Here is a 26,714-nt window from a genome sequence, read left to right on the forward strand (position 1 = left end):
TATATTGAGTCCTGAGCCCATATGCTCACTGTCAGGTGAGGTGCTTGATCATTTAAGTGATCATGCTTATAATGCAAAAGTTGTTCCAATATTATTTTTTTAAGTAGAGCTCTTTTTAGCTGTCCTCATGCTAGAGCTGGCAATGGCTGGAAAGATTATTTTTTAAGGAAAGATAGGTTATTCTTCTTTTGACACCAAAAAAATACTGGTAGATTATAATTTATTATGTACATTACAATCTAGCCATGGAGACAAGATAAACTGAGATTTATATAAGGAAATCAGATGTTGTCACCAGGTGTTACAAGCCAAGTACTACATTACTAGCTTAACAAAACAATAAGGAGGTAGAAACCTTTAGATTAGTTTGGATTGGAAAATTCTGAAAGGTAGTAATGGAATTCAAAATAATGTTGAATTAGTCGCACTATTTTTTTAAACTATAAGGTTTGGATTGCAAAGATTGATAATTCTATTATCTTCGAAGACCAAGTATATAATGTAAGGGAGGCATATGCGGGGGGGTGATGGCAAAAAATGCATATCCCAGGCACTGTTCTAACTCTGTGTGTGTGTGTGTGTGTGTAGGTGTGTGTGTATGTACTATCTAATTAACGTATTACCTATTATCTGTTATGATGCATAATAACTAAAACCTCATAGCAATTTAATGGGGTCAACATAATCATTATTGCTAACTAACAGTTGAAGAAACTCAGGCAAGTGAACTCATATGGATTAAGAAAGAGAAATGACCACTAGCTTGGCTAACTGTGACATTGTTGGCAAGAGAACTTGTAAGAGTGCCAGTATATTATGAATGGAAAAGTGAAGGGGAAGTGAGGACAAGAGTCAGCATCTCTCTTCAAAAGTCTAGTGCTCTGATATTAAATGGGAAACACTGAGTAATACTGCTGAGGACTGAGCCCACTAGGGGACAGAGCAATCAGCTTGCACACCCTGTTCAAAGAATATCCATTTTTTTGTGGTGCAGGAGATTGAATACAGGATTTTGTGCATGCTGGGCAAGTGTTCCATCACTGAGCCACACCCCAGCCCTGATAGCCAAGTCTTGAGCAGGCTTTCTGGTGTACAGAACATCACAACTGGAAAGATTCTGTGAGAAATCCAATAAGCTGCTCACTTCCTTTTTAATTGCCAAGTTCACTGAAGGACTCACTGCAGATGCATAGCTGGTAGGACTCGACTGAAGCCAGCTTTCCTACCATCTGAACACCTAGGCATGCTGGAACACCCAGATACTAAAGGATATCTCATCTTTTAAACCATAAAAAATTGCAAAACAGTAAGGCAGTGTCTTAGTCATTTTCTTATTGCTGAGACAAAATACCTGACCACTGCAACTTAAGGAGGAGAGGTTTATTTTGCTTCACAGTTGCAGTTCAGCTCACTTCAGGCCAGACATGGCATTGCAGAGGGGCATAGTAGGGGAAAGTTGCTCATGTCATGGTGGCTAGGAAGCAGGGAGAGAAAAAGGAAGGAGCCAGAGAAGGAGCTATACCCTCTAGATCAGGCGCCCAGTGACCAACCTCTAACCAAGCCCTACATCCTAACAGCAATCAGTTGTTGCACCTCCATAATCCAATCATCTTTTAAAAGCCCTGCTTCTGAGCACAATAAGGTATTTGGAGGATATTCTTGATTAAGCCACAACAGTCAATCGCCTAAAATTTCAACCATTTAGCCTTTCTCAGCTAATACCCAATGTCAGTGGAATCAAGACTGAAACTGTTGGTACCAAAAAAGACGACAGGTAGCTGCTATTGTATTGTGGGAAAAAGAAAAAAGTTTAGCTGCTTAGAAGTTTCATTAAAGTTTAGGATAAATTAAAGTTTTTGGCAAATTATTGTCAAAATGTAAAAGGAAACTCTCAGGTGACTTGAAGAGGTAGGAAACATCTCTGAAGAGCTTATTTGTATACATGAATAGAAATGATAAACATGCTCAGTGCTCCTGACTTCACAAACAATAGAAGGGCACAAACCTTTATTTAAAATTCCTTCCAGAAAGTTAACGATATTTCATGGGTCAACATACTGGACCAGCAGTGAGATGACCAGGTGGTCTGGCTAGGCAGATTTGATTTAGTGCTAAGTGGAAAATTAGTAACTACATGTCAGGGTTTCTACTTTGACAATAATGGTCTTGGTGGCCATTAATCTTATTATCTTCCTAGCCCTTCTGGTTCCTTGTGATAGGTACCAGGATAAGCCTAAATCTTTCAGGGAATGAGGTTCCGATCCAACTGATGGACTTCTTTGATGTTGTAGGAAAGCAGTACCTGGACAAATGCCTTTCCCCAAGTCTGATGTTTCCACATTCGTTTGCTGAAATTTAACTTATAATTTCATCCTTGGTTAATTTCTGGTTAGCTAAATGAATTACTAACTACAATAAAACCAATAAATGAATACAAAAAGGCTTGCGTTCTTGCCCCTACTTTTCCTTCTACATATCTCTTGGGATACTCTGGAGGAAAATGAGAGCAATGATATTCCAGCTATTTCAGGGCAGGAAACTGAGCTATTTGGGCTCAAATTTTAAACTCTATAATCAATTAAGAGCATTTTAAAAATGAAGATTCTGGTCAATATAATTTCATGGTTAACCTAGAAAATATTTTGTTGGAATTGTGGTCAGAATATTTCAAAGTTATATTAGTTCATATTGGCTTAGTGAACATGCATACAGCTTACATTTTCCAAAGAGGATTGTAACAATAATCTCCTACTCAGCACACCCTTGTATAATGTGAGTTGGACACCCCTCCAATAAGACACGAGGCATGAGACATGAGACTAATTCCGTTCATCTTGGAATAAATGCAGAAGTGAAACTTTAAGGCCAAATCAGAAAAGGCTATGGAGTATCTTCCATCTGGTTCTTTTGGACCTCTGACTCTCAGGATAGATCACATATAGGTACTTAGAGAGATCACATATAGGTACCCCCTTAGAGAGATCACATATAGGTACCTGGGTGGACGGTCCCAGATGAGTCCAGTCATGTGAGTGAAGGAGCCTCCAGATAGTTCCAGCCTCCAGGCATGAGTCACTCCAACTGAAGTCACCCCCACTGAGTCTTTCTAGCTGAGGTGCTAAACACAGTGGAGCGGAGAGATACCCTCCCAGTGTGCCTGTCTAAATTCTGGCCTACGGAATCTGTGAGTATGATAAAGTGTTGGCTACTTCGTGTACTAAATTTAGTGTGGTTTGTTAAATAGCAAGGGTAATTGGAACAACACTCAATAAATGTTGACTTTTTTTGTTTTCTAGACAAGATCCAGAGCTGCAATCCAGCTTGGCTTGCGAAAGTTTACCCACTATTGATTTTATTGATTTTTCATGTCCTCTCTTGTGCCATAATTCTGTTTCTCTCCAGATATACTTTGTACATCTTCCTACCTTGCTCTGAACCTTGGGGAAGTAATTCTGATTACTGTGGTTTCCAGTAGGTTTGGGAGATGAAACACTATCTCTTTGTTTAACCAGGTCCAAAAATTGTAGGCTTGTTCCCTCCTCTCCCCACAGTAAATGGCAAGAGCAATCAACTACCTTTCTTGGTTTCCCTAAATCCTACCCAAACCTGTGAAAGTCACCGAGGTTTTCAGTTTGGGTGTGCCAATTCTCTCCTGATGGATTCCCTAGATGATAAGATCTCCTTCACAGTAAAAAGTGCAAAGTAGTAATCTTCAGTGATGTACTCATTAGTTAACTCTGAAAGTTAATTGCTGTAATAACAGAATCTTTCCTTAACATAGGATATTACAATAACACCTTTCATGGATGGAGTTAGAACAGTTATCATTATATAACACCACAAATACAGAAAGCATAAAAGATTAGGCTGAATCTATGTGACCTTGAGCTTTCCCTGAAAATTAAACAAAGAAAAATGATACTTTTATTTGGCTTTCCTTTGTCTCTTTTCTGTGCAGACTAAACACAGTCCAAGAAGAAATATTAGTTAATTAAAGATGCCAGTCAATTAATATATTGGTGTAGCATTAAGCTAACTGCTTATCTGGAAGTATTTACTTGAAAAGATATTGAATAGAAATCAATAACATTGAAAAATATATGAGAATCAAATTAAAAATTTCTGAAAGATTCTGAATGCCTTTCTCTAATTAGCAATGAGAATGTTGCTCTACTGCTATAATTACTTGGTAAATCTTACCAGATACAATCAATGAAAGGTCCATTAAGTGCCTTGACTTTTAAGAACCATCTCCTTATCCACTAAACCTAATAATTTTGAGTAGAAATTGTGCCTTGAAATAATGAACAAGTTCCTCATAGCAACAAACAATGACACAGTTCATTATAGTATTAATTCAATATTAACATTGTAAAATACCGAGAGTCTATTTTATGGTTATAGTAGACCCTTGACTTATGTTATCAAGGGCTGGTTGTAACTCAAATTGGTCAATTGAAGGCTCAGGCTCCTCGACACAGCCTTCAAAGTTTATCTCTTGTGTACAGGCAGATCTCAGTGTCTTTAGAAAGATATTCACGCAGGATTTCTCAATTAACCCCATACAGGAAAAGATGTTGTAATATTCCTTCCAGAACTCTTAAGGCTTAAATCTATATCAAGACCATCTGGAAGCACAAGCTGCCAGCATTTGGGCCATAACTTAAGACTTTGTTCTCAAGTTAAAACTACAATTACGGTTGTAACCCAAGTTATTTGTATGTCAGACTGGTGGTAACTCGAGGGTCCACTGTACTTTAGTTCATGTAACATTTACTTGGTTCAAAAGTTTAGAGGGTATAAATAAACCAAATAAAGACATACATTACAACCAAAGATTTAGTTTATTGTAATGACCTCTGGCAAAATTGCAGTATTTCCTATTATATCCAAACTTAAGGTCAAAGTCACTCAAGGGAGTAACTATTTAATCACATCATCTGAAAAAGATTCAAAGTATTGTAAACTCAATCTTTTAAATGCTTGATAAAAATCTCTTTATAACCACTGAAATGAGGATCATATCAGTACAATTTAAATTTCACATTAGCATATTAAATTATAACTCTCCAAAAATTAGGCAATAACATTGGTTTGAATAATGTGAAATAACAAGAATTTTATGCCTCAATAGAGATCCTGTCACTACAGCCTCCCTAAATACATAGCAATAACATTAACTTCACCGGATGAAGGGAAGAGTGGGAATTATACACCTATCTGTACGGTTGACAAGTGCATCTTTATTCTACCAACTTTCAGTTTAATCCCAGTAAATATTTACCTCAATTTTTTTCCTGGCTCTCTTGGTTCTCTCTGCTCTGTCTTCCCTGCTTATTGAGTTCAGATCTACCCTCCCTAACAAAAGCTCAGTTCAGGAGAGTATGGATCCCAAAACACATTGAAGAGTGTGTGTGGGTGGGCGGGTGTGTCTGAGATTACCATGTATTTACTTCTAATGAAGGTCATTTTGCTTAAATGTCAGTTTAGAACAGTTTGAGCAATCTCCAGAAACTTTGCACTCGTAGTCCTAGAATTTTCAATATTTGTTTTTTCCAAATTGACGTGATATTCCTTGACCAAAGGGACAAGGATTAAATTGTGGAAAAAATTCAGCCAAGTCGGGTAAAGGAAAAGTTGAAGTCCAGGTTAGGTGGGGGAAAAGTGTTCTCCCCTTTGTATAGGCCATTGTTCCACCAACAGATGAAAATATGCAGAATTGAGGAGCTCACAGAGCACAACACTGGCAAAGACAAGTTCAGAAATGATGAGCCCATTTTTAATAATAATGCCATTGTTATGAGTTTTACAGGACATAAGAGAATTTTGGTTAGGATATACTACCACTGACAGAGCCCTGCAGCACTGGCCCTGTAACAGGATAAAAATGTGGATTTTTATATTACTATGAAAGTAATTCTGGATTCTTACTAAAACACTACCTTATTGAGAAAGGAGTTCTGAAGTTTCCTATGAGACCAGTACCTATTTCAAGCCCTTTGTGCAGATGTTTCTTCACAAATAATCCATTGGTTTCACTTTCATTGGTAATCTTCTGATGAGAGACTCAGATAAATTTTAAATTTCTTTCAGCAAGCCTGATGATAGCATTTGTTTTTCCAAATTTTTCTAATTTTATATGAGGAGTAGTTAGTCCTAAATCCCCTATTATAGAATTATTCCCCCTGGGTAAGTCAGCAGTGAAAGAAAATGTGGCTAGAGGCCCAAAGAATAAAGACTGGCATGGAGAGAAAAATGTTGCCAGTGTTCTAAGAGCCTTCTACCTCTAAATGGTAGATTGTGGAAAATAAGCTGAATCTCATGCTCATCAGCTAAATTTATGATATTGTCTGGTGACTTTCTCCATGGACTCTGTTCTAGAAAATATACAATAGGATTTTTTTAAATATTCACAATAAGAAAATGACATCTTAGTGAATTTATGCTCAAATAGCCTTTTGTACCAATTGTACAATATTAATATATAAAATATAAATATGTGAAAATATTAGATTATAAAGTATATAAAAAGAGAATGGCAAAAAGACACCATGCTCAGCTGTAGGTAAACATCGAGCAACCTAAGGGAAGGCTCTGCCAGGCTTTGGGGAAGAAGCAGTTAGTGGAGGACACATGTGCAGCTCTAGCGGGTCTACATTAGAAATTGCTCCATATGAAATTGAGATGAGACTCCTGTTATGGTTTGGATATAGATGTCCTCCAAAGACCATGTGCCAAAGGCTTGGTTGACATCCAATATGCTTTTAGAAAGTTATTGGATCATGAATTTATTATAATTCTATCTCAATGAGCTTATTAGGAGGCAGGGCCTAACTGGATGAAGCAGGTCACAAGGAGTGTTGCTTTGAAGGTTATATTATGTCCCTCGGTTTTTCTTGGCGCTCTCTCTCTCTCTCTCTCTCTCTCTCTCCTTCCTGGCTGTCATGGAAGTCACCTCTACAACCCTTCTGCCATGATGTTTCTGCCCTGCCATGGGCCTAAAAGCAATGGAATCAGCTAACCATGGACTGAAACCTCTGAAACTGTGAGCTACAATATTTTCCTCCTTAAATTAATTTCTTAGGTGTATCCCCAGAGTAAGAGAAAGTTAACACAACCACCTTCATAAGAAATAGCTGAGAGCCTTCATTATTGATGAATTTTAGACCTTGAAAGTTGGTAAGATAAGGATGCATCTTAACAATCAGGACCTCAGCCAAGCTCCCTGCTGGCTCCATGACTATTTCTAGCACATCACCACCATCACCTGAGGCAGCAATTCTGAACAACAGTGATATATCCTGCTCCTGAAGTAAGGTTCTGCAGTGCAGTCAGGTAAGATTGCAAAATTGTTAGAAAGGATGCAGTGTACACAGAGAAGAAAGGAATGGGGCAGGAGAGAAAAAAAGAAACTAAAAGCATATCAAACTCAAATCAAGGCTATAAATTATAATTTCAAAATACAAGAAAGAATCTATTATGAAGAAAGGCAACAAAATAATTAGGACAGGCAACCACTCTGGGTGGAATAAATTTGATAGAGCAGGATGATAAAAACCTCAAAATAAGCATGTTACTCCCTTTGGGTATTTGCATCTGAAAATTTCTTTCATAGGCACTCTTTTTTTTCTTTTTAGAAGACTGAGTGTTGAACCCAGGACTTTGTGCCTGCTAGGCAAGCAATCTACCACTGAGATACATCCCCAGTCCTTTTTATTTTACTTTGACATAAGGTCTTACTAGAGCTTGCAATCCTCTTGCCTCATCTTCCCAAGTAACTGGATTCACAGACGTGAACCACCATGCCCAGCCAATAGGCACTTTATTTAAACATATATAGCCATAAACTTCTTTCCAGACTTATTTTTGTCATAATTTCCCTCTCTTAGTGAATGATGCCATTATCTAGCTAGTTATCTAAGGGAGAACATGGGTGTTCCTCATGCTCAGACCTATCTCTACCAACAGAAAAAATGAATCACCATTAAGTACAGTCTAGTAGATATCCTAAATATCCCCACTTTGTACATTTTTCCCATCTATGACATTTCAATTTTCATTCAAACCATTGTTATTTACTTAGACCTTCTATCTCTCCTCCTAGGCTTCAGGATTTCTCTGACATATAATAAAATATTAAAACAACATTCAAATAAATAAATGACAACATCATTTTCACTAAGAAAGCACAATAAATTATGAAAATAAGGAAGAAAGAAAGAAGAATTAATAGACATGGAAAATAACCAATACAAACTTAAGGTAAAATATATAATTGTTACTATAAATAATGCTCTAGTGAGAGAAAATACTACATATGAGAGTTGAAACTGAGTAAAACAATACATATTGACAAGCTTAGAATTCACTTCAAAAGGAAAAATGTAGTGGAAAAATGTGAAAAAGCAGTTAAGATGTATACAGAAATCAGGGGTGATGGAGGAGATGGGGAAAGGAAAGAAGGGAAAGGAAAGATTATGAGAAAAGAAAAAAATGGAAATGAAGTCTATGTAAATAGGGAAGGGTGGAGGGGTGAAGGGCGCACAGGTAATGGGGAAAAATTAAGAACCAAGATACATCATGTACAGGTACAAGCACCCAGTGATAAATGTAAACGTATTGTACACCTAAAATGTTCCAATAAAAGAATTTAAGCAAAAAAAATTACTTTTTGATCATTTTCCATTCACTTTTCTGTACTTTCTATTATATGGATGTTGAAACCTCTCAATAAATCCTGTGTACTTCTTTTTTTTTGCTTAAATTTATCATTGGGTGCTTGTACCTGTACATGATGCATCTTGGTTCTTATTTTTTCCCCATTACCTGTGCGCCCTTCACCCCTCCACCCTTCCCTATTTACATAGACTTCGTTTCCATTTAATCCTTGTAATGCTTATTTACATTCTCAGTTTCTCACAGTAGAGAAACTATTTGGTATTTACACATGTATGTCCTATTTATTTCAATTAAGAGGATGCCCTCAATATGCAACCATTTAGCTACAAATGTCTCTAGTTTCTCATTCTTTATGGCTCAGTGGTACTCCATTTTATTAAAAAAACCACATCTTCTTTATCCAGTTTCCAGTTGATGGGCACTTGGGCTGTTTCCAAGCTTTGGCTATTACTAACTGTGCCACTATAAACATGGGTGCACATATATCAGTGTGGTATGATTCTTTTAATTCTTTTGGGAAAATACCCAGCAGGGGAATAGCTAGGTCAAATGGGACCTCCAGCCCTAGTTCTTTGAGGTATCTCCACACTGATTTCCATAGTGGTTGCACCAGTCTGCACTCCCACCAACAATGGAGAAGGGTTCCTTTCTCTCCACACCCCCGCCAGCATTTGTTATTGGTTGATTTCTTGATAGCAGCCACTCTTTCTGGGGTGAGGTGGAATCTCAGTGTTTTCATCTGCATCTCTCGAATGACCAGTGATGTTGAACATATTTTCATATGTTTATTTGCTGCTTTCACTTCCTTGTCTGAGAAATGTCTGTTCATTTCAGATGCCCATTTTTGAAATGGATCTTTGAATTTGGGGGAGGTCTGATTTTTTTCAATTCTTTATATATTCTAGATAGTAGCCCTTTGTCTGAGTTACAGCTGCTAAATATTTCTTCCCACATTGTAGGTTGTCTCTTAGCTCTGTTGGTGGTTTCTTTTGAAGTGCAGAAGCTTTGTAATAAGATGAAATCCCAGTTGTTGATTCTTTCTGCTAGTTCCCGTGCTATTGAGGTTTTGTTCATAAAGTCTTTTCCTATGCCAATATCTTCAAGAGTTATACCTAACTTATCTTCCAGAAAGTTGTGTTTCTATCTTAATATTTAGATCTTTAATTCTCTTTGATCTTAGTTTAGTGCATGGTGATAGATATGGGTCTAGTTTTAATCTCTGGCAGGTTGAAATCCAGTTTTTCCAACACCATTTTTAAATAGTCTATCTTTCCTCCAATGGGGATGGTTGGCTCCTTTGTCAAAGATGAGTGACTGAGTATGTCTGAAGTTGTTTCTGTGTCTTCTAATCTATTTCACTGATCCTCGGGTCTGTTTCTTTGCCAGTACCATGCTATTTTTATCACAGTAGCTTTGTAGTTTAGCTTCAAGTTGGGTATTGTGATACCCTCTGCTATGTCTCTGTTGCCCAGAATTGCTTTAGCTATTCTAGGTCTCTTCTAGTTCCAAATGAATTTTTGGATTGTTTTCTCTAGTTCTGTGAAGTGTACTGTTGGAATTTCAATTGGCATTGCATTAAATATATAATAGTTTTGGAAGTATAGCCATTTTCACTATATTGGTTCTTCCTACCCAGGAACAAGGAATGTCTTTCCATTTTCCTATGTCCTCCTCAATCTCCTTTTCCAGGGTGCTGTAGTTTTCAGTGTAGAGGTCTTTTGCTTCCTCTGTTAGATTGATTCCTACATATTTCATTTTTTTGGATGCTATTATAAAAGGAATTTTTCCCCTAATTTCTCTCTCAGTGAGTCTGCTATTTGTGTATAAGAGGGCTATTGTTTTTTGAGTGTTGACCTTATATCCAGCTACTCTACTGAATCTGTCAATTAAGTCTAGAAGTCTTTGGTAGAGGTTTTTGGGTCTTCTATGTAAAGTATCATATCATCAGCAAATAATGACAGTTTCACTTCTTCCTTTCCAATCTTTATTCCTTTTATTTCTTTCTCTTTTCTAATTGCTGTGGCTAGTGTCTCCAGAACTATATTGAACAGGAGTGGTGATAGTGGGCATCCTTGTCTTGTTCCTGATTTTAGAATGCAAGTTTTCAGTTTTTGAGCATTTAGTATGATGTTGGCTGTTGGTTTTACATAGATAGCCTTAATCAGGTTAAGATAAAGACCTTCTATTCCAATTTTCTGTAGCGTTTTTATCATGAATTGGTGTTGGATTTTGTCAAATGCCTTTTCTGCATCTATTGAGATGATCATATGGTTTTTGTCTTTGACTCTGTCACGACAGTGTGTTATGTTTATTGATTTACGGATGTTGAACCATCCTTGGATCCCTGGGATAAATCCGACTTGGTCAGGGTGTATGATCTTCTTGATGACCTTCTGTATTCTGTTTGCCAGTATCTTGTTGAGGATTTTTGCATCTATGTTCATTAGGGAGATTGGTCTGTAGTTCTCTTTTTTGGTTGGGTCTTTCCCTGGTTTTGGAATCAAAGTAACACTTGCTTCCAGGAATGAATTTGGAAGTATTGCTTACCTTTCAATTTCCTTGATGAGTTTAAAGATTAATGGCAATAGTTCTTCTTTAAGTGTGTTGTAGAATTCAGCAGTGAAGCCATCAGGACCTGAGCTTTTCTTTGTCGGTAAATATTTTATTACATTTTCAATTTCACTCATTGTAATTGGGATGTTTAGAATTTCTTTATTTTCTTCATTTAACTTTGGCAATTCGTATGTATCTAGGAATCTATCCATTTCTTCTGTGTTTTCCATTTTATTAGAGTGCAGGTTCTCAAAGTAGGTATTGATGATCCTCTGGATTTCTGCTGGTCCTGTTGGGACTTCATCTTTTTTATTCTTAATTGCATGGATTTGAGCCTTTTCTTTCCTTTTTTTGATAAGGTTGGCTAAAGGTTTATCAATTTTATTTATTCTTTCAAAAAACCAACTCTTTGATTCATTGATTTGTTGTATCATTCACTTAGTTTCCATTGCATTGATTTCTGCTCTGTTCTTTATAATTTCCTCTCTTGTGCGAGCTTTGAGTTTGTTATTCTCTTCTTTTTCTAGGAGTTTGAGGTTCTGCATTCGGTTATTTATCTGAGTTCTCTCTGTTTTCCTCATATGGGCATTCACTGCTATGAATTTCCCATGTAGAACTGCTTTCATTGTGTCCCATAGATTGTTGCATGTTGTACTGGCATTATCATTTACTTGTAGAAACTGTCTAATTTCTTCTTTAATTTCCTCTGTGACCCATTGGTTGTTCAGGAGGGTGTTATTCAATTTCCAAGTGTTTGTGGGAGTTTTGCAGTTTCTCATATTATTGATCTCCAATTTTATTGCTCTATGGTCTGATAATATACAGGGGGTAATTTCAATTCTTTTACATTGACTTAGACATGTCCTATGAGCTAGCATGTGGTCTATTTTGGAGAATGACCTGTATGCAGCTGAAAAGAATGTGTATTCTGATTTTGTGGGGTGAACACTCTGTAAATCTCTATTAAGTCCATTTGTTCAATAGCTTGATTCAGTTCTTGAATTTTGTTGTTAATTTTTGTCTAGATGATCTGTCTATTTGTGATAGTGGGGTATTGAGGTCCCCCACTACAATTGTATTAGTGCTTATTTGCTTTTTCATGTCCATTAATATTTGTTTTGTATAGTTGGGGGCATTTGTATTTGGTGCATATATATTTAGGATTGTCATCTCTTCCTCTTTGATTGTTCCCTGCACAAGGACCTAGTGACAATCTTTGTTTCTCTTAATTAGTTTTGGTTTGAAATCTACTTTGTCTGCAAATAAGATTGCTACCCCTACTTTTTTCTGGGTTCCTGTCAGGTGGAGAGCCATTTTCCATCCTTTTACTTTCAGTCTATGAATTTCTTTTTGAGTTAGGAATGTTTCTTGTGTACAGCATATTACTGGTTTTTGCTTCTTAATCCATTCTGTCAGTCTACTTCTTTTGATTGGTAAATTGAGGGCATTAACATTGATAGTTATAATTGATAGATATTGATTCATCCTTGTCATGATGTTTTACTACTGTTGGCTCTTATTTCTTTTTCCCCCTTTCCCTTTAGTTTCTTACCTTGCCTGGTGGCTTCCCTCTGTTGAGCCTCATGGAGGTATAATTGCCTTTTTCTATGACATTGCTTAGAATTGTTTAGAGTGCTGGTTTGGTGTTCATGAAATTTCTCAGGTGTTCTTTGTCATGGAAGTATCTAATTTCCCCATCGATTTTGAAAGATAATTTTGGAGGATACAACAATCTAGGTTGGAAGTTACTTTCTTTTAGGGCTCGAAATACTTTATTCCATGCTCTCCTTGAGTTGAGCGTATGTGTTGAGAAGTCTGCCATGATTCTGGTGGGCTTTCTTCTATAGGTGATTTGCTTCTTTTCTCTAACTGCCTATAGGATTTTGTTCTTCTGTTGGGTTTCTGGGATCTTGACTATTATATATCTAGGTGTAGATTTTTTTTTGATCATGGCTAGGTGGAGTTCTATATGCCTCACTTATCTGTATGCCCAATTCTCTACCACTGTCTGGGAAATTTTCTGCTATTACTTCTGTCAATAGTTTTTATGTCAATTGTACTTTCTCCTGTTTTTTCATGGACTCCTATCAGCCTTATGTTATTCTTCTTTGCATCATCTAGCAGCTGCTGAATTAATTTCTCATGGTCCCTTATTATTTTTAAAAAATCTCTGTTTTCATAGTCCTTCACTGCCATCCTGTCTTCTATATCTGATATTCTATTTTCAGATTCTCTTAATCTGCTCTGCATGCTTTCAATGGAGTTTTTAATCTCCTGAATATCTGTTTGAATCTGTTTCATGGATTCCATTTCTTTCTTATGTTTGGCGATCATGGTTTCTATTTCTTTCTTATGCAGGGCATTCATGGCTTCCAGTATGATTCTGAGCTCATCTATTTTTTTTTATCAGTTTCTGTTCTAGAGCCTCTAATCATGTCTTTCACTCTGCTCACCATCTCTGTAGTTATCTGGGAGATTATTTCTGCTTTGAATTTTTCTAGAGCCTCATTCATCTGTTTTGTTACTTCCTGTGCTATCAGTTCAGGGTGTCCAGGTGGTTGATTATCAGACTTTTCCACCTCATTTCCCCCAGAATTTGCCTTTTGGGGTGTGGAAATCTGAGTTTGTGCCTTGCTTAAATGTCTTCTAATTTTTGTTTTTGGTACTGTCTTTGGTTTAGTTCCTGGGTTGATATTTTGAAGTTGCTTATTGTAAGTATCTTTGTTGATGTATTTATAACCCTTATGGAATGATTGCTTCTCAGAGGTATCTTCCAGATATAGCTGTTCTTTAGGTTTTGAGTCTCTAATGGCTCTGAGGCTATGTCATTTTCATTATACCAGGAAGTACAACTGATTATATCAATCATAACATCTTAGCCCAAGTGATACAATCAGCAACACCATGGCATCAAATACATTATTAGAAAATGACAATTTGTGGTAGTTATTAATCTATCACCTTTAAAAATGAAGGGCCTCCTTCAGGGTATGTCTCTGCTGTCACAATAGACCATGTGGGCAGCAGTGTACAGTTATAAGTCAATGAGTCTCAGTAAGTAGTCCCAGACCCATGAGATTCAGGCAGATTTCTGGCTGCAAGTCCCAAGTTGAGCTCCCTGTCCTCCTGCAGGGTTGCACTCTGCAACATTCTATTGCAGGTTTCAGCTGTCTTTCCCCTGAAGAAAGTCCACATTCCGATGGGAGCTGATGATCCCTCCAACTTATCAAGCATGGTGGTCTGATATGCCTTTATTGCAGAGATTTTCTTCACTTTTTCAGTGGGCTTATTTTCATCATGGAGCCTGAGAGAGGCCTTCTTTCTGTTGTTCACTTCTGCAGCTCAGGACAATGGCTTTTATGTCCCTCTGTGCCTCTGCAGTGTGGAACCAAGTAGCTGCACAGCCAGAAGGCCAGAGGGTGGGGATCAGGGCCTGTTGTTGGAGGCACCTGCACAGCCAAGCTGGGGCTGGTGAGTGTGCCCGAGTGTGGGGGGGTCCTCCTCACCCTGTCTTGGTTGCAAGCTTGTCTTGGTCGCAAGCTGTTGGAGCCCAAAAAGTAATATTTAAATAGTTGCTGAGGATTTTCTGGATTTTTAAAATAATTACAGTTTACACATAGTAACTCATTTAATTCCCAAACCAACCATGTGAAGTAGATGTGACATGGCAGTATCTCACAGTTACAGGCGAAGCAGGTGAGATATGTGGACATGACGCAAGGATACACCATTAATAACTGGTTAAACTGCGATTTGAATGTAGATGATCTGGTTCCAGAGGCCATGACGTAACCACCATGGCACATTAATGGGACCAGCTGTTATTTAAGAATGAGGAGAGCCATGGAACCAGTCAAGATTCTACACAATTACAGGAGATAATTACCAGAATGCATTTTTAAGGGAAGACTGATGGCTACTCAGCAGGAAGAAAGAATAATATGAATGAATGAGAACAACACAAGTGGGAAAGAGGAGTACTTTTTGATCCAGAAGGGCAAGAAGAAGCACTGAGAACACTAAGGATGAGCTGTCTTCACCATGGACCCCACTGTGCCCACTCTAACCACGTGATCTGCAGGCAGCCAGCCCTTGAATGCATGTGAGAGTCCCACGTGAGGACAGGTGCACAGGAATCGGAGTCACCCTCATCAAACCAAATGGAACTGATTAGAACCACCAGGGAAGTGTCTTAGAAAGTAAAGATAGCGATGCATACAAAGTATCATTTGTCTTATTTTATATAGAGTTGCAGCAAAAGGTGAAGTAATTCAACTCATTTATGAGTTTATTATAATTATGATCCAAACAAAACAAGGGGAACACTGGAAGAGAATATTAAGGACAGATCTTATTCATGAAAATAGATGTAAAAGTTCCAATAAAATATTTGCCAACAGAACTCAATAATATATATATGTACAAATTTATATCATATTAAGTAAACTTTATCTTATCTAATGAATGCCAGTAGAGTTTGATAATAGAGAATCTACTCATGGAATAATCAGATTAGCATATAACTAGAAAAATAGCATAGAATCATGTCAGTAGATAAAAATATTGGACATATTCAATACTCATTTATAATGAAAGATGTAATAAACTGGGAATAGAAGGAAATTCATGTTCCCTCATTTAGATTATGGGAAGCATTCCTCATGAATGCTCCTCATCTACTATAATCCAGTCCACTCAGCACACTGTCAGAGGCACAAATTTTGAAAAGAAAATGGAAACAAACATGACACAAAGATAAGATCTGATAAAGCTGAGTGCATGGTAAACAGGAATATATTATTATATTCCCTATTTTGCTTTGAAAAATGCAGTATTTGAAGGGTTTCCCATTAAAAAGTTTAAAAATGAAATAGTACAACAATAAAAAATGATTACTCCTACCTACTTGTAACCTTTTCATTATGGAATCAAGTTAGCAATAAGTTTCTTAAGACTGTCATAATATTTACATTCTTTGTGGCTAGAAATTTCACATAAAAATGAAAACTAAGGAGATTACATTTTACACGGTCCATAGATGTTCATCTGAATAACATCAAGAAGGAATTGGTTAGGAAAATTTTGCTTTATCTTTACAACAAAATATAATGCATTATCCATAAAAGGATCACTATAAAGACTGTAGAAAACATGAAAAAGTATCCTTATATCCCCTTTGTGATGCTAGGTGAAAATATACACATATATGTACATAAATATGTCCTTTTCTACACAACTGTATTCAGATGCTCCTTGGCTTAGGATGGGAATTATGTCTCGATAGACCCACTGGTAAATCAAAAATAACATAAGTCAAAAATGCACTTAATATGCTTCCCTTACCAAACACAGCTTAGCCTTGTCTACTTAAATGGGCTCAGCACACTTACCTTAGCTTAGGGTTGGGCAAAGTCATCTATCACAAAGCCTATTTTATAATAAAGTGGTCAATGTCTCGTGTAATATATTGGAACTATAATGAAAGTGAAAACAGAACAGTTGTACAAAGTACCCAAATGTATCTGCTAGGGTGATGATTTTATTTTTCATTTTTTCAGTAATGGGTTTAATTTATTTTTAAAGTGTAGAAAGTTTTGACTTAAAATAAAAATCCAAGCCAAGTGTGGTGGTGGATTCCTGTAATTCCAGCATTCTGGGAGGCTGAGGCAGGAGGAGTGCAAGTACAAACACAGCCTGAGCTTCTTAGCAACTTACTAAACCCTGTCTATAATTTAAAAAGTGCTAGGGATACAGCTCAGGGAGAGGCCCTGGATTCAATTTCCAGTCACATACACACACAAATCCATCACTGAATGATTCAGTGTTCCAGGCAATTTTCCATCTTTAGTTTTCAAAAGGTGCATCTTTGTGTGAATATTAGTATTTCATTCTCTCTGTTGATATTAAAATAGATATGCTCTTTTTCTCTGCCAGTGCAAGAGAATTCACTGTAACTCAAATAGGCAGTGTGGCTGAGGTTCAGGTAGGCATGTGGACACTATGATAATTCCCATTTAGGTTTAATAATCAGAATGACATTTACCCAGGTAGGTAGAGGTACTACTGCTGGAGGAGGCTGTAACAAAACCATATGTCTGATTCACACTGGCTAAGGCTGTTCAATTTTCTAGGTGACTTCAGGACCACCTCTGTGGAACTCTGCAGGACCATGTGCACAGACTGCAAACCTCTGCCTCTGATCACCTCTGGCCCACTGTAGGAAGCTGGGATAGATTCCTAGAGACAGCAGCAGTTTCTTACCCGTTCCACATGTTACACTGCACTCTGTCCAGCGGCCAAACTGCCAGAAATACACCAGCTGCTCCACATCATTGTCAAGACCATCTTTTTGGATTATGTACTCATACTTGACACCAGGGTTAGTCACCTGGAAGAGGAGCTAAAAGGCAAGAGAGGGGCCTTGTCAAACTCTGTCATGACTTAAGTCTGCAAACCTCAGTCATGTAAAAGTGCTACACAAGTGTCCATCATCTACAAGTAGTACCATGCACTGGAAAAGATTCCATTAAATGGATCTGTATTTGTATGTCTCTATTTGTATATCTACCTCTCAGCCTTTATCTCTCTATGTATCTATATATTCTCTATTCTGTTATTTCTTGGCTGAATTCCCCTGGGAATTTTCATTCCTATAGATGGGGAGGTTCCATCATGTGGACATTATTTTGAGGGAATGGCAAGGAGTGTCCTTTTCAACAACCAGCTGACAGGTTACCTTGAGTCCTTATGTACTTACTGCCTTTGTGAATATAAATAAATGCCTTAATTTTTCCATATACAAAGTGAGGATAATAATACTACCTACTAGTGGGGTTTTCACAAGGGCTACACAAGTAAATATATATAAAATGATTAGAACATGATATGAAATTAGAACTTAATAAATGTTTATTATATGTATTATGTTGTCTTATGATTCTCTTCCCTAGCAGTATGGCTGATTAGCTCCTTTAATGTATAGTTGTTCTGGGATAAACCTGGTCAGGAGGTTTAGATAAGGTGTGCCATGCTTCACTTCATTTTCAGGCAATGTACTTACCACATATTTAAAAGGGATTCACCCTAAACTTGGAGGTGATAGATTTATTGTGAGTTTGGGGCTCCCACCAGTAAGTCCTTGCTCTTGTGGGCAGGTCAGATAGATATAAGAACTCTTGACATTCATGGACCACGGCTGCCAACCTTGACCTTCTGCTTTCGTAGATGATTTGGCCTCTGGCTCTGATATTACTTCCTTCCAATGTTTGGATGTGGCTGGATCTAAGTGTCTTGGGCTATGGGTCATCCCCAGTTTGTCTTGCCTAGACTAGTATAATCATTCCATATTTTTAATAGTTCTGTGCCCAATATGAAAGACAAAACTTGTGTGTCTTTGAAGACCACATGATACATCTCAAGCCCTCCTCCAAGAGCTTCGGAAAGACAAAACCTTTGTTGAGGACAACCATATGATAGCATGTCAGTTCATCATGAGGGCAGAGAAGCTACTTGGAAATTCATGCCACACTGACAATAGGCTGACGGCATCCTTTACATACCTGAAAAATAACTATGTTCAACCAAATCATCCCCAAAACAACACAAACTTTCCAATGGGCGGTTTTAGAGCCCCTGGCATTTTTTTTAAAACTTCAGGACCTTTTATTTTAGGATTTTTTATTGGTACATTCTAGATATATATAATTTATGATGGGAGTTTTAGCAATTTCTAGGCAATAAAAGATGAAGAACACAAATATTTCATTTCCATCTTGGTTCTTAGCTAAAAGAAGTTTTAATTATTCTTACTTAATGCTCCTAGTAAATGCTTTACAAAAGAAACTAGAAAGGTGCTAAGTAGCATACATGTGCGCAGTTCCCTTCCCCTCTGCATTACCTGGAGCCACACTGACTCATTGGTGGGGCCTGGGGCCATCAGTTTCTCAAGGTCCCCTTTCCTGTCATACTGAAAGATGGTCCCAGCAAACTTGTAGTTCCCATTCCACTGGATAATAAACCCTCCATTGAGGTAATATTTTTCAGGGTCTTCACTCCTAATGGCCAGGAAGTTTCCAGCTCCTTTGATTTCCATTACCCTTATGTCCCTTGCTCCTTTGGGAATGAGTCCAATGTCCACATAACCTAAGGAGGGAAGAAGTAACAATTAGAAAAATATGCTGCTTCTCAGCAGCATACACTCTGTTTCTGACTCATATTTATCCAGTTGTCAGAACCTCCATCCTTTAGTGTCCTTGCTGAGTAGCCACTGGGATTGGCAGAAGCACCAATTAAGAGATGTTTTAAAGAGCTTGGCATGGAGCAGAATTCTCAGGAGCTTCATGACTCAGTGTGTAAACAGTGTTGTGACAAGAGGTGAAAAAAATGTAGATGGGAGCAGGAAGCTTTTGTAGTTGATCCAGCATTTATCTTTCTGTCATTTTACATTCATGGTTCAAAATGTTACAACTTTTAGCTAGCTTCCTGTTAGCACCCCCATCCCTATTTGTTATTGCTATCAGATGAATCTTCCTAAACACTGCCCTGGACACACAATCTTCCTTCCTATTGCCAGCAGGTTAAAAGCAGACTCTTAAAGGTAATTTAATCCTGGCTACCATTCATTAAGAGAATCCTGGAGGGAATCCTGTATTGATTGCCACCTGGCTCATTTGAATAGAGCCCATGATGAGAACTCGCTTCCCAGAACAGCCTTTTATACTGTTGGATAACTGCATTCATTAGAAAGGTTTTCCCCTTTCATTTTCCTAATATATGAATTTATAATATTTTGCTATTATATGAATTTATGATTATTTTCACGTGTCCCCATCCAGCTTTCTGAGAAGAAATATATGGACATTTATTTAAAAATGATTATCAACTCTAGCCACAGTCTTCTTTCAGCTTAGTGGATGTCATGGTAGAAAGCACACTGCTGAGAACAGGAATTAACATTTAGTGGTTGCCCCTGTTTGCCAGGCTCTATGCTGAGTACTTTAAGCTCTCGTGTTATTTATGCTTCTTTTTTTTTTTGGTACCAGGGATCGAACTCATGACCTTGCGCTTTCGAGACAGGAGCAGTACCACTGAGCAAAATCCCCAGCCACTATTTATGCTTCTTTTTTTAAAAATTAATTTTATTGGTACATGTAAGGTATACAATGACATATATAATGACATTCATCATTGGAAATTTGCACTTTTACATAATCTATTTTGGTTCTTATTTTTCCCCATTCCCCTGCCTTCCATTCAACACCTCCATCCCTCCCTATCTACAAAGACTTTGTTTCCATTTTTTCTCTCATATTAATTCCATTCCCTTCTTTCTTTTCCCCTACCCCTCCCACTTCCCCTTCCCCTTTGCCTTTTCTTCCTATTTCACATTATCTATTATACTTTTTAGTCCTTATTTACACTTTCAGTTTCTCACACTAGAGAAACTATTCAGTATTTACACGTGTGTCCTATTTATTTCACTTAAGACTATTGCCTCGATATGCATCCATTTAGCTATAAATTTCTCTAGTTTCTCATTCTTTATGGCGGAGTAGTACTCCATTTTATAAAAAAAATCACATTTTCTTTACCCAGTCTCCAGTTGATGGGCAATTGGGCTGCTTCCAAGCTGTAGCTATTACAAACTGTGCTGCTATGAACATGGGTGCACATATATCAGTGTGGTATGATTCTTTTAATTCTTTGGGAAGATCCCCAGCAGGGGAATAGCTGGGTCAAATGGGACTTCCAGTTCTAGTCCTTTGAGGTATCTCCATACTGACTGATTTCCACAGTAGTTACACCAGTCTACACTCCCACCAGCAGTGGAGCAGGGTTCCTCTTTCCCCACAGCCCCACCAGCATTTGTTATTGGTTGATTTCATGATAGCAGCCTTTCTTCTTTTATGCTTCTTAGTAACTATCACTTCATAGAATGGGAAGAACATGGACTGTCATGTGGCCTTATGAAAGGAATGCAGGGGCCTGGGAATCAGAAGTCTTGTGTTCTAGTCTCTGCATTGCTTCAAATTAGCTCTGTAACTTTCATTAATTAGGTCCTTTGAATTTTATGTGCACAATGAAGGGAACTGAAAAATGATGTTTAGAGTTTCTCTCTCAGCTGTAAAATTTAATGATTTTGTTCTTTTACAAGCTAACTGTTCTTTGTTTCTTTAACTTTTCCCTACAAACTATGGTTTTAAGGGTCTGATTATCCTGTTAGTTCCCCCTATATACTAGATTTTTTGGGGGGGCGGCTGGCAAACAAGGTCCTCATCTATGTCACCTGAAATGCTCCATCTCCCTCCAACACTAAAGTAGTAGTGGTACTCAGTAAAACTTGATCTGTCCAACAGGAATGATTTGCTTAGAAACTGGATAGAGGTACAACTTTGGCTTTAGTTTCAAACTGGTGCCTTCCATCCAGAGAAGCCAAAGTGTGAGTTTTGCAGTATTTAATTAAATTTCATTGTTCTCTCACACTTGTCTGAAATAACTGATTACCCCAGAGAAGATATTAATCTACTGTAATTGAAGCTAATGAAATTTCAAAAAATGCCTTTGGGGTGTCACTATCTGAAACCATTTTCTGACTTAGGATGCTGCATGACTTCTCATAGCAGAACGCAGGCAGGGAAAGGGAATAGTATTAAATATTGTGCTTAACTGTGTGTTCCTTGCTTTTTTTTTAAAGGAGTGGGGGACGGATGGAGAAAAATAATAAAAATCATTTGCTTTTTACTTTCCCAATGAGAGATAACTTCCTCAAATCATAAATACTTATGACCAGATTGAAAAACGAGGCACACAAAATTCAAAATAAAGACTTTGAGTATCAGTGTTGTCCCCTGTCGATAAAAGGATAAGTAAAAATTGTTCTAAAATATGAATTAATGAATGAATTAAAGAACGATGTGCATAGTCATTCCGCAATATCAATTTTCTTGCATCTTCCCCATGGAAACGTTAGCCACTTGGGAAGAAGAAGGAAAGCATAATCTAGACTTCATAGGAAGAGACTCTGAGTTCATGGAGACTTCCTGAAGAAAGAGGTCCATCACTATCCCAGCCCTGAGCGATTTAAGCTAAATGAATACCCAAGGTCTTTGAGGACGTGCTGGAAGATTGACCTTACTTCTGCAGTCACTAGAGTAAGAGCTACCATGAATTACTGGTGCTAATACACATCTCACTCAACTTTTCTTTACAGTCCCCACAAAAGGATTTGACACACTGACATATTTGTTCTCAGGTGTCTGTTAATTCTAATAAAAATGTGATCATAAATGGCTATACTACCAAACAATTTATCTGTAATGGCCAGCTTGTCTGTTTTTAACACTGTTGCTGTTTGTGGCAGCAAGACAAGGCTTACTGGAGGCCAAGATCTCACGATTTATGTGACGGGGCTCCTGGGAGAGCCTTATCCATTTTCTGATCTCTGGCTTGAAAGCAGTAACGAGTGGGTGTCCGGCTCAGACACAGACCTGTATTTAACAGGCCCACAGATCAGATAGTGAGGAAAAAATAAATAAAAATAAATATGCCTGGAAGATCTTCTGAGAAGCTGAATTGCCTTGCACTAGACTTAGAACTTAGCTTCAATTATTTCAAAAGAGGGTTGGAAGGGTATCAGAATCTTGTAACCCTCAGTGAACAAGAACAACTGTTTTGCTAGAAACCAGTGAAAAGGAAACGTACAAGAACAGATGTTGATGCTGGCTTCCTGGCTCTAAATGGTTTTAGAACAAAGAACTGTAGCCCTACCTAAACCCTGAATGATTTTTAGCTCTTTGGATATAAAAACTCTCAAGTGGAGTGCCCAGCCACTCTCTGGCTCCTCCCACCCATTCTATCGTGTTTTCTGGGAAACATGGTACTGAAGACTCTTCAAGTAATGGGGCATTTTGGTTTTAAGAAAGCTGTGTCCTCCCTTACATGTTGCCTTCTATCTCAAATTATCTGGAACATTTTCTTCTGTGATTCTCATCTTCTTCACATGAATTTCTTTAGTCCTGGCCCTCACTGAATAAACTTGGATTAAATTTATGTCTCCTAGCACTGGATTCTCCTATCCCAGGCAATTTTGTATTTTGCTGGTAAATGTCTTCCTAAAGCACTGACCTTCTTATATTAAAAACCTAAAACCATAGCATGCTGTCTGTTCTCTTAAATGAACAGCAAATGCATTGAATCTTATGGTATGGTACAGGAGCATCTTTGAGTCTAGAAACCATGACATTTCTTTCTAAGTGTCTCCTTTTGCCCACTGGCCAGTTTTGTACAGACTTACACACTGCTGCCACAGCTCCTTCTGCCTCTTTGGTGATGTCCTTGGTGAGTTCCACTCACTTATAATCTTCAGTTTGTCACAGACCCTTAGTAGCTCCAACCAAAATCCCAGTGTGCATTATTATAGGATTAGTCAGGCAGTAATAGCATAACTGTGATTGTTGTCAATTCTTAACACTATGTGTATTTTGTTTGCTCACAAAGCAGATGAGTGACAGGAGCTACGCAGGCACTGCTGCAAGAACTAAGCGCATAAACACAGGATCACCAACGGGAGGGATCCAGGTGGTCAGAAACATGTAATTGCAGGCAGCTGCTTCCTTTACTTCACTTCAAGACTCTCCTGTTCTAAAGCTTAAGGATTTTGGCAGAAAGTGTTTATAGAACAAGTACTTTTGTTGTTCTTTTTCTTTTTTCTAAACTGCAGATTCTTTTATTTAACATGTTTAACAATGAAAATAAAATTACATGTTCAGCGTCAGGCTGAGGAAACTGGGTTACTTTAAGTACTGTACTTAAAATTATAATAACTATTTTATGCAAAAATGCACTAACTATATGTGAATATGCTTCTATATATATTATAAAGATAATTTTACATTGGAACTATTCTAATTCAGATAAAAATATTTTCAAATGAAAGTCTGAGAACATTCTGGTTATGATTAAATAAAGGAGGCAGGAGTTCAGGCTGGTAGTTTGGGCATTGAATCAAGTGACCTAGGTACCCATTTAAGAGTTCCAGGAGGGCCAGGGATTTAGCTCAGTGGTACTGTGGCTGCCTCGAAAGTGCAAGGTCCTGAGTTTGATCACTGGTACTGGAAAAAGAAAAAAAAAGTATTGCCTACTAACAAGTAGCTCACTTAAAAAAAAAAAAAAAAAAAAAAAGAGTTCTGATCCCTTTTCCCAGCCACAAGGCAAGGCAGGCCAAAGTGAACCAGATCGGAAGTTAGTTTTAGTGGTCACAGGGCCTGGAAATGATGAAGTCTAGAGAAGCTAACTGAGGCCAGCAGAGCAGTCCAAAGTGGTGGTTTTGAGAAGTCCAAGATGCTAAACAATATCAGGAAACAGCTAGGTGATATTTAAAACTATGGCAGGTGAATAATACAGAATCCAGGGGCTGGAAACAAACTATGGCTGAGGAAACTACAAGGGGACCATATTCTAGGCCAAAAACAATGGGCTGCAGATCAGGATAAAGGTCAAAGCACTGAGTAATAGACCTGGAGTGCCCTTGGAAAAGCAGGGCTCAATGCTTCATCAACTTCCCTCTGAAGTAGGTTCGTTATTTAATTTTTGCCTATGGGTTAAGTGTCAGAGTGAGATCCTGGACTTGTTATCTCATGGTATAAAACAGAGAAGGCAGTGGGAAGAGTCATTGCCTTATTTGTTATTTCCTTCCTTATGTCAAGAACACAATGAATGCTTAATCAATATATTTCAGGTAATAAGTGAATTAATGAATGAACAAAACAGTTCTTACTATTAATGAATGAACAAGACTGAGTAGAGTATACTCTACTCTGAGCCTAAGTTCTAACTCAGGAGACTTCTGGTCACAGTAATCATGGTAATATCTCTTGATGCCAAGTAAGTGAAAATGGAAGCTAATATGAGAATCTACAATAAGATAAACTTTATGTTTTCCAAGTGTGATAATATTTTAAGGGCAAGATCGTTCTATCTCATGTATGGTATCAAATCTACTAACTAGATTTCATCTCTACAGAGAAAGGCAGAAACTTAGTTGTTGGAGCATCCCAAGGAGGCTGTGGATACAGACACTGTCTCCTAGAAACTTCCCAATGTCCAGTGACATAATTGTCCTACAGGCTGTTGGGGAAGACAAAATATTTCACTCAGGGTCAGAAGATGCCTCCAAAGTTGAGAGGTGACTTCCCTAAAACCAATAGCCATCGAGAGAAGGACCTAGTCTTTTGCCTCCAAGCCTATTTCAATTCCATAACATCTTTCCTCTGTCTTAAGACCACTTACAAAAAAAACAGATACAAGAATTTGGTTAATATTTCATGGTTCCATAACAAAAGGCAGTAGCAGTGGCAGCAACTCCTCCAGAGAGAAGGAGGTGGAGGAGAAGTCAGGTCTGACCACAATGAACACTCTAAGTGCAGATGTTCTCATTTACAATTCTTTTTTAAACCATTCTGTGAAAAAGAGCTATGAGCCAAAGTAAACCATTTATAGGAAAAGGAGAACACAGATAGAAGGAATGGATCAGTCTGGTCATGCAGGGTTTGAAGGATTTTTTAATTCTTCTGAAAGATCCATCCCACATTTCCATTATAACCTAGTCACAGAGGTTACTTTGCTACCACAGCCAGCCTGCACCTATTCTCATAGTTCATTGATTTCTGAGCTTTCCAGATAGCTGCTTACTTCACCTAGTAAGGAGAAGTTCTTTCAATATCATAGCTAAAAAGCAAAGATAAAGCCCTGAGGATTTGATTATTGAGCACTGGAATAAGAAAGCCATGTTCAAACAATCATAGCCCTTCTTCCCCCTCATGCAACTAGGTGCCAAAGCATACTTGTTCTGGAAAAATCCACTATCAGGGCCCATAATAAGCCAAGGGTACCTGAGGGCAAGTGCAATGCTATCTTCATTAGGGAGACAGAGTTACAACATGCATGAACTAATCCACTGCCACCCATCACAGAAAACGTGGTTCTCGGTGGAGAGGAAAGGAGAAAAGAATATTTTAGGACATATATTAACAGGAAATGACACACTTTTTATTTGGGGCCATAATCAGAAAGTGACCAATACTCAAAAGAGCTGTTCATGTTTCAAAAGAGTTATCATTAAAACTAATGCTAAGCAGAACGTTGAGCAGAAAGGTATCTGACTCAGATATTCCCTTGACGTAACTGTAGAATAGTTACTGATTTGGTCTCCTTTATCATCAAAGAAATGTGGAATCAATCTGAAGAAAAAATTTTTTCCCTTTAATTTATATGAGCACTTAATGAATATGGACTAAGATAATTCAGAGTCGAGTGGGATGGAGATAAATCTGAAAGAAAATCCCATTTTCAATTAATAATTGTATTAGAGAAAATTAATAAAGCATAAGGTGAAATAAGGCAGCAATATAAGAAGGTAAGTATAAAGAATTGTACATGAGGTGTCTTCGGAGAAAGGAGGGTAAATTCTTTTACTTTGGATTTCA

The 26,714-nt window shown here is 37.7% G+C and overlaps 1 protein-coding gene across 6 annotated transcripts in view; it reads right to left on the reverse strand.

Moving 5' to 3' along the window:
* Positions 1–26,714, reverse strand: part of Adamts12 (ADAM metallopeptidase with thrombospondin type 1 motif 12) — a 326,379-nt gene that overhangs the window by 62,466 nt on the left and 237,199 nt on the right. For all 6 annotated transcript variants that reach the window (XM_004848653.3, XM_021261519.2, XM_021261518.2 and 3 more), the window contains 2 exons: positions 19,130–19,374; positions 17,494–17,632 (listed from right to left, as the gene is read on the reverse strand). In XM_004848653.3, coding sequence (XP_004848710.2) covers positions 17,494–17,632; positions 19,130–19,374 — 384 coding nt within the window. The remainder of the gene's footprint in view (positions 1–17,493; positions 17,633–19,129; positions 19,375–26,714) is intronic.

This window comes from Heterocephalus glaber, unplaced genomic scaffold (genome assembly GCF_053883595.1).
Source record: "Heterocephalus glaber isolate CG9 unplaced genomic scaffold, H.glaber_assembly_v1.0 deba00001538, whole genome shotgun sequence".
Lineage (NCBI taxonomy): Eukaryota > Metazoa > Chordata > Mammalia > Rodentia > Bathyergidae > Heterocephalus > Heterocephalus glaber.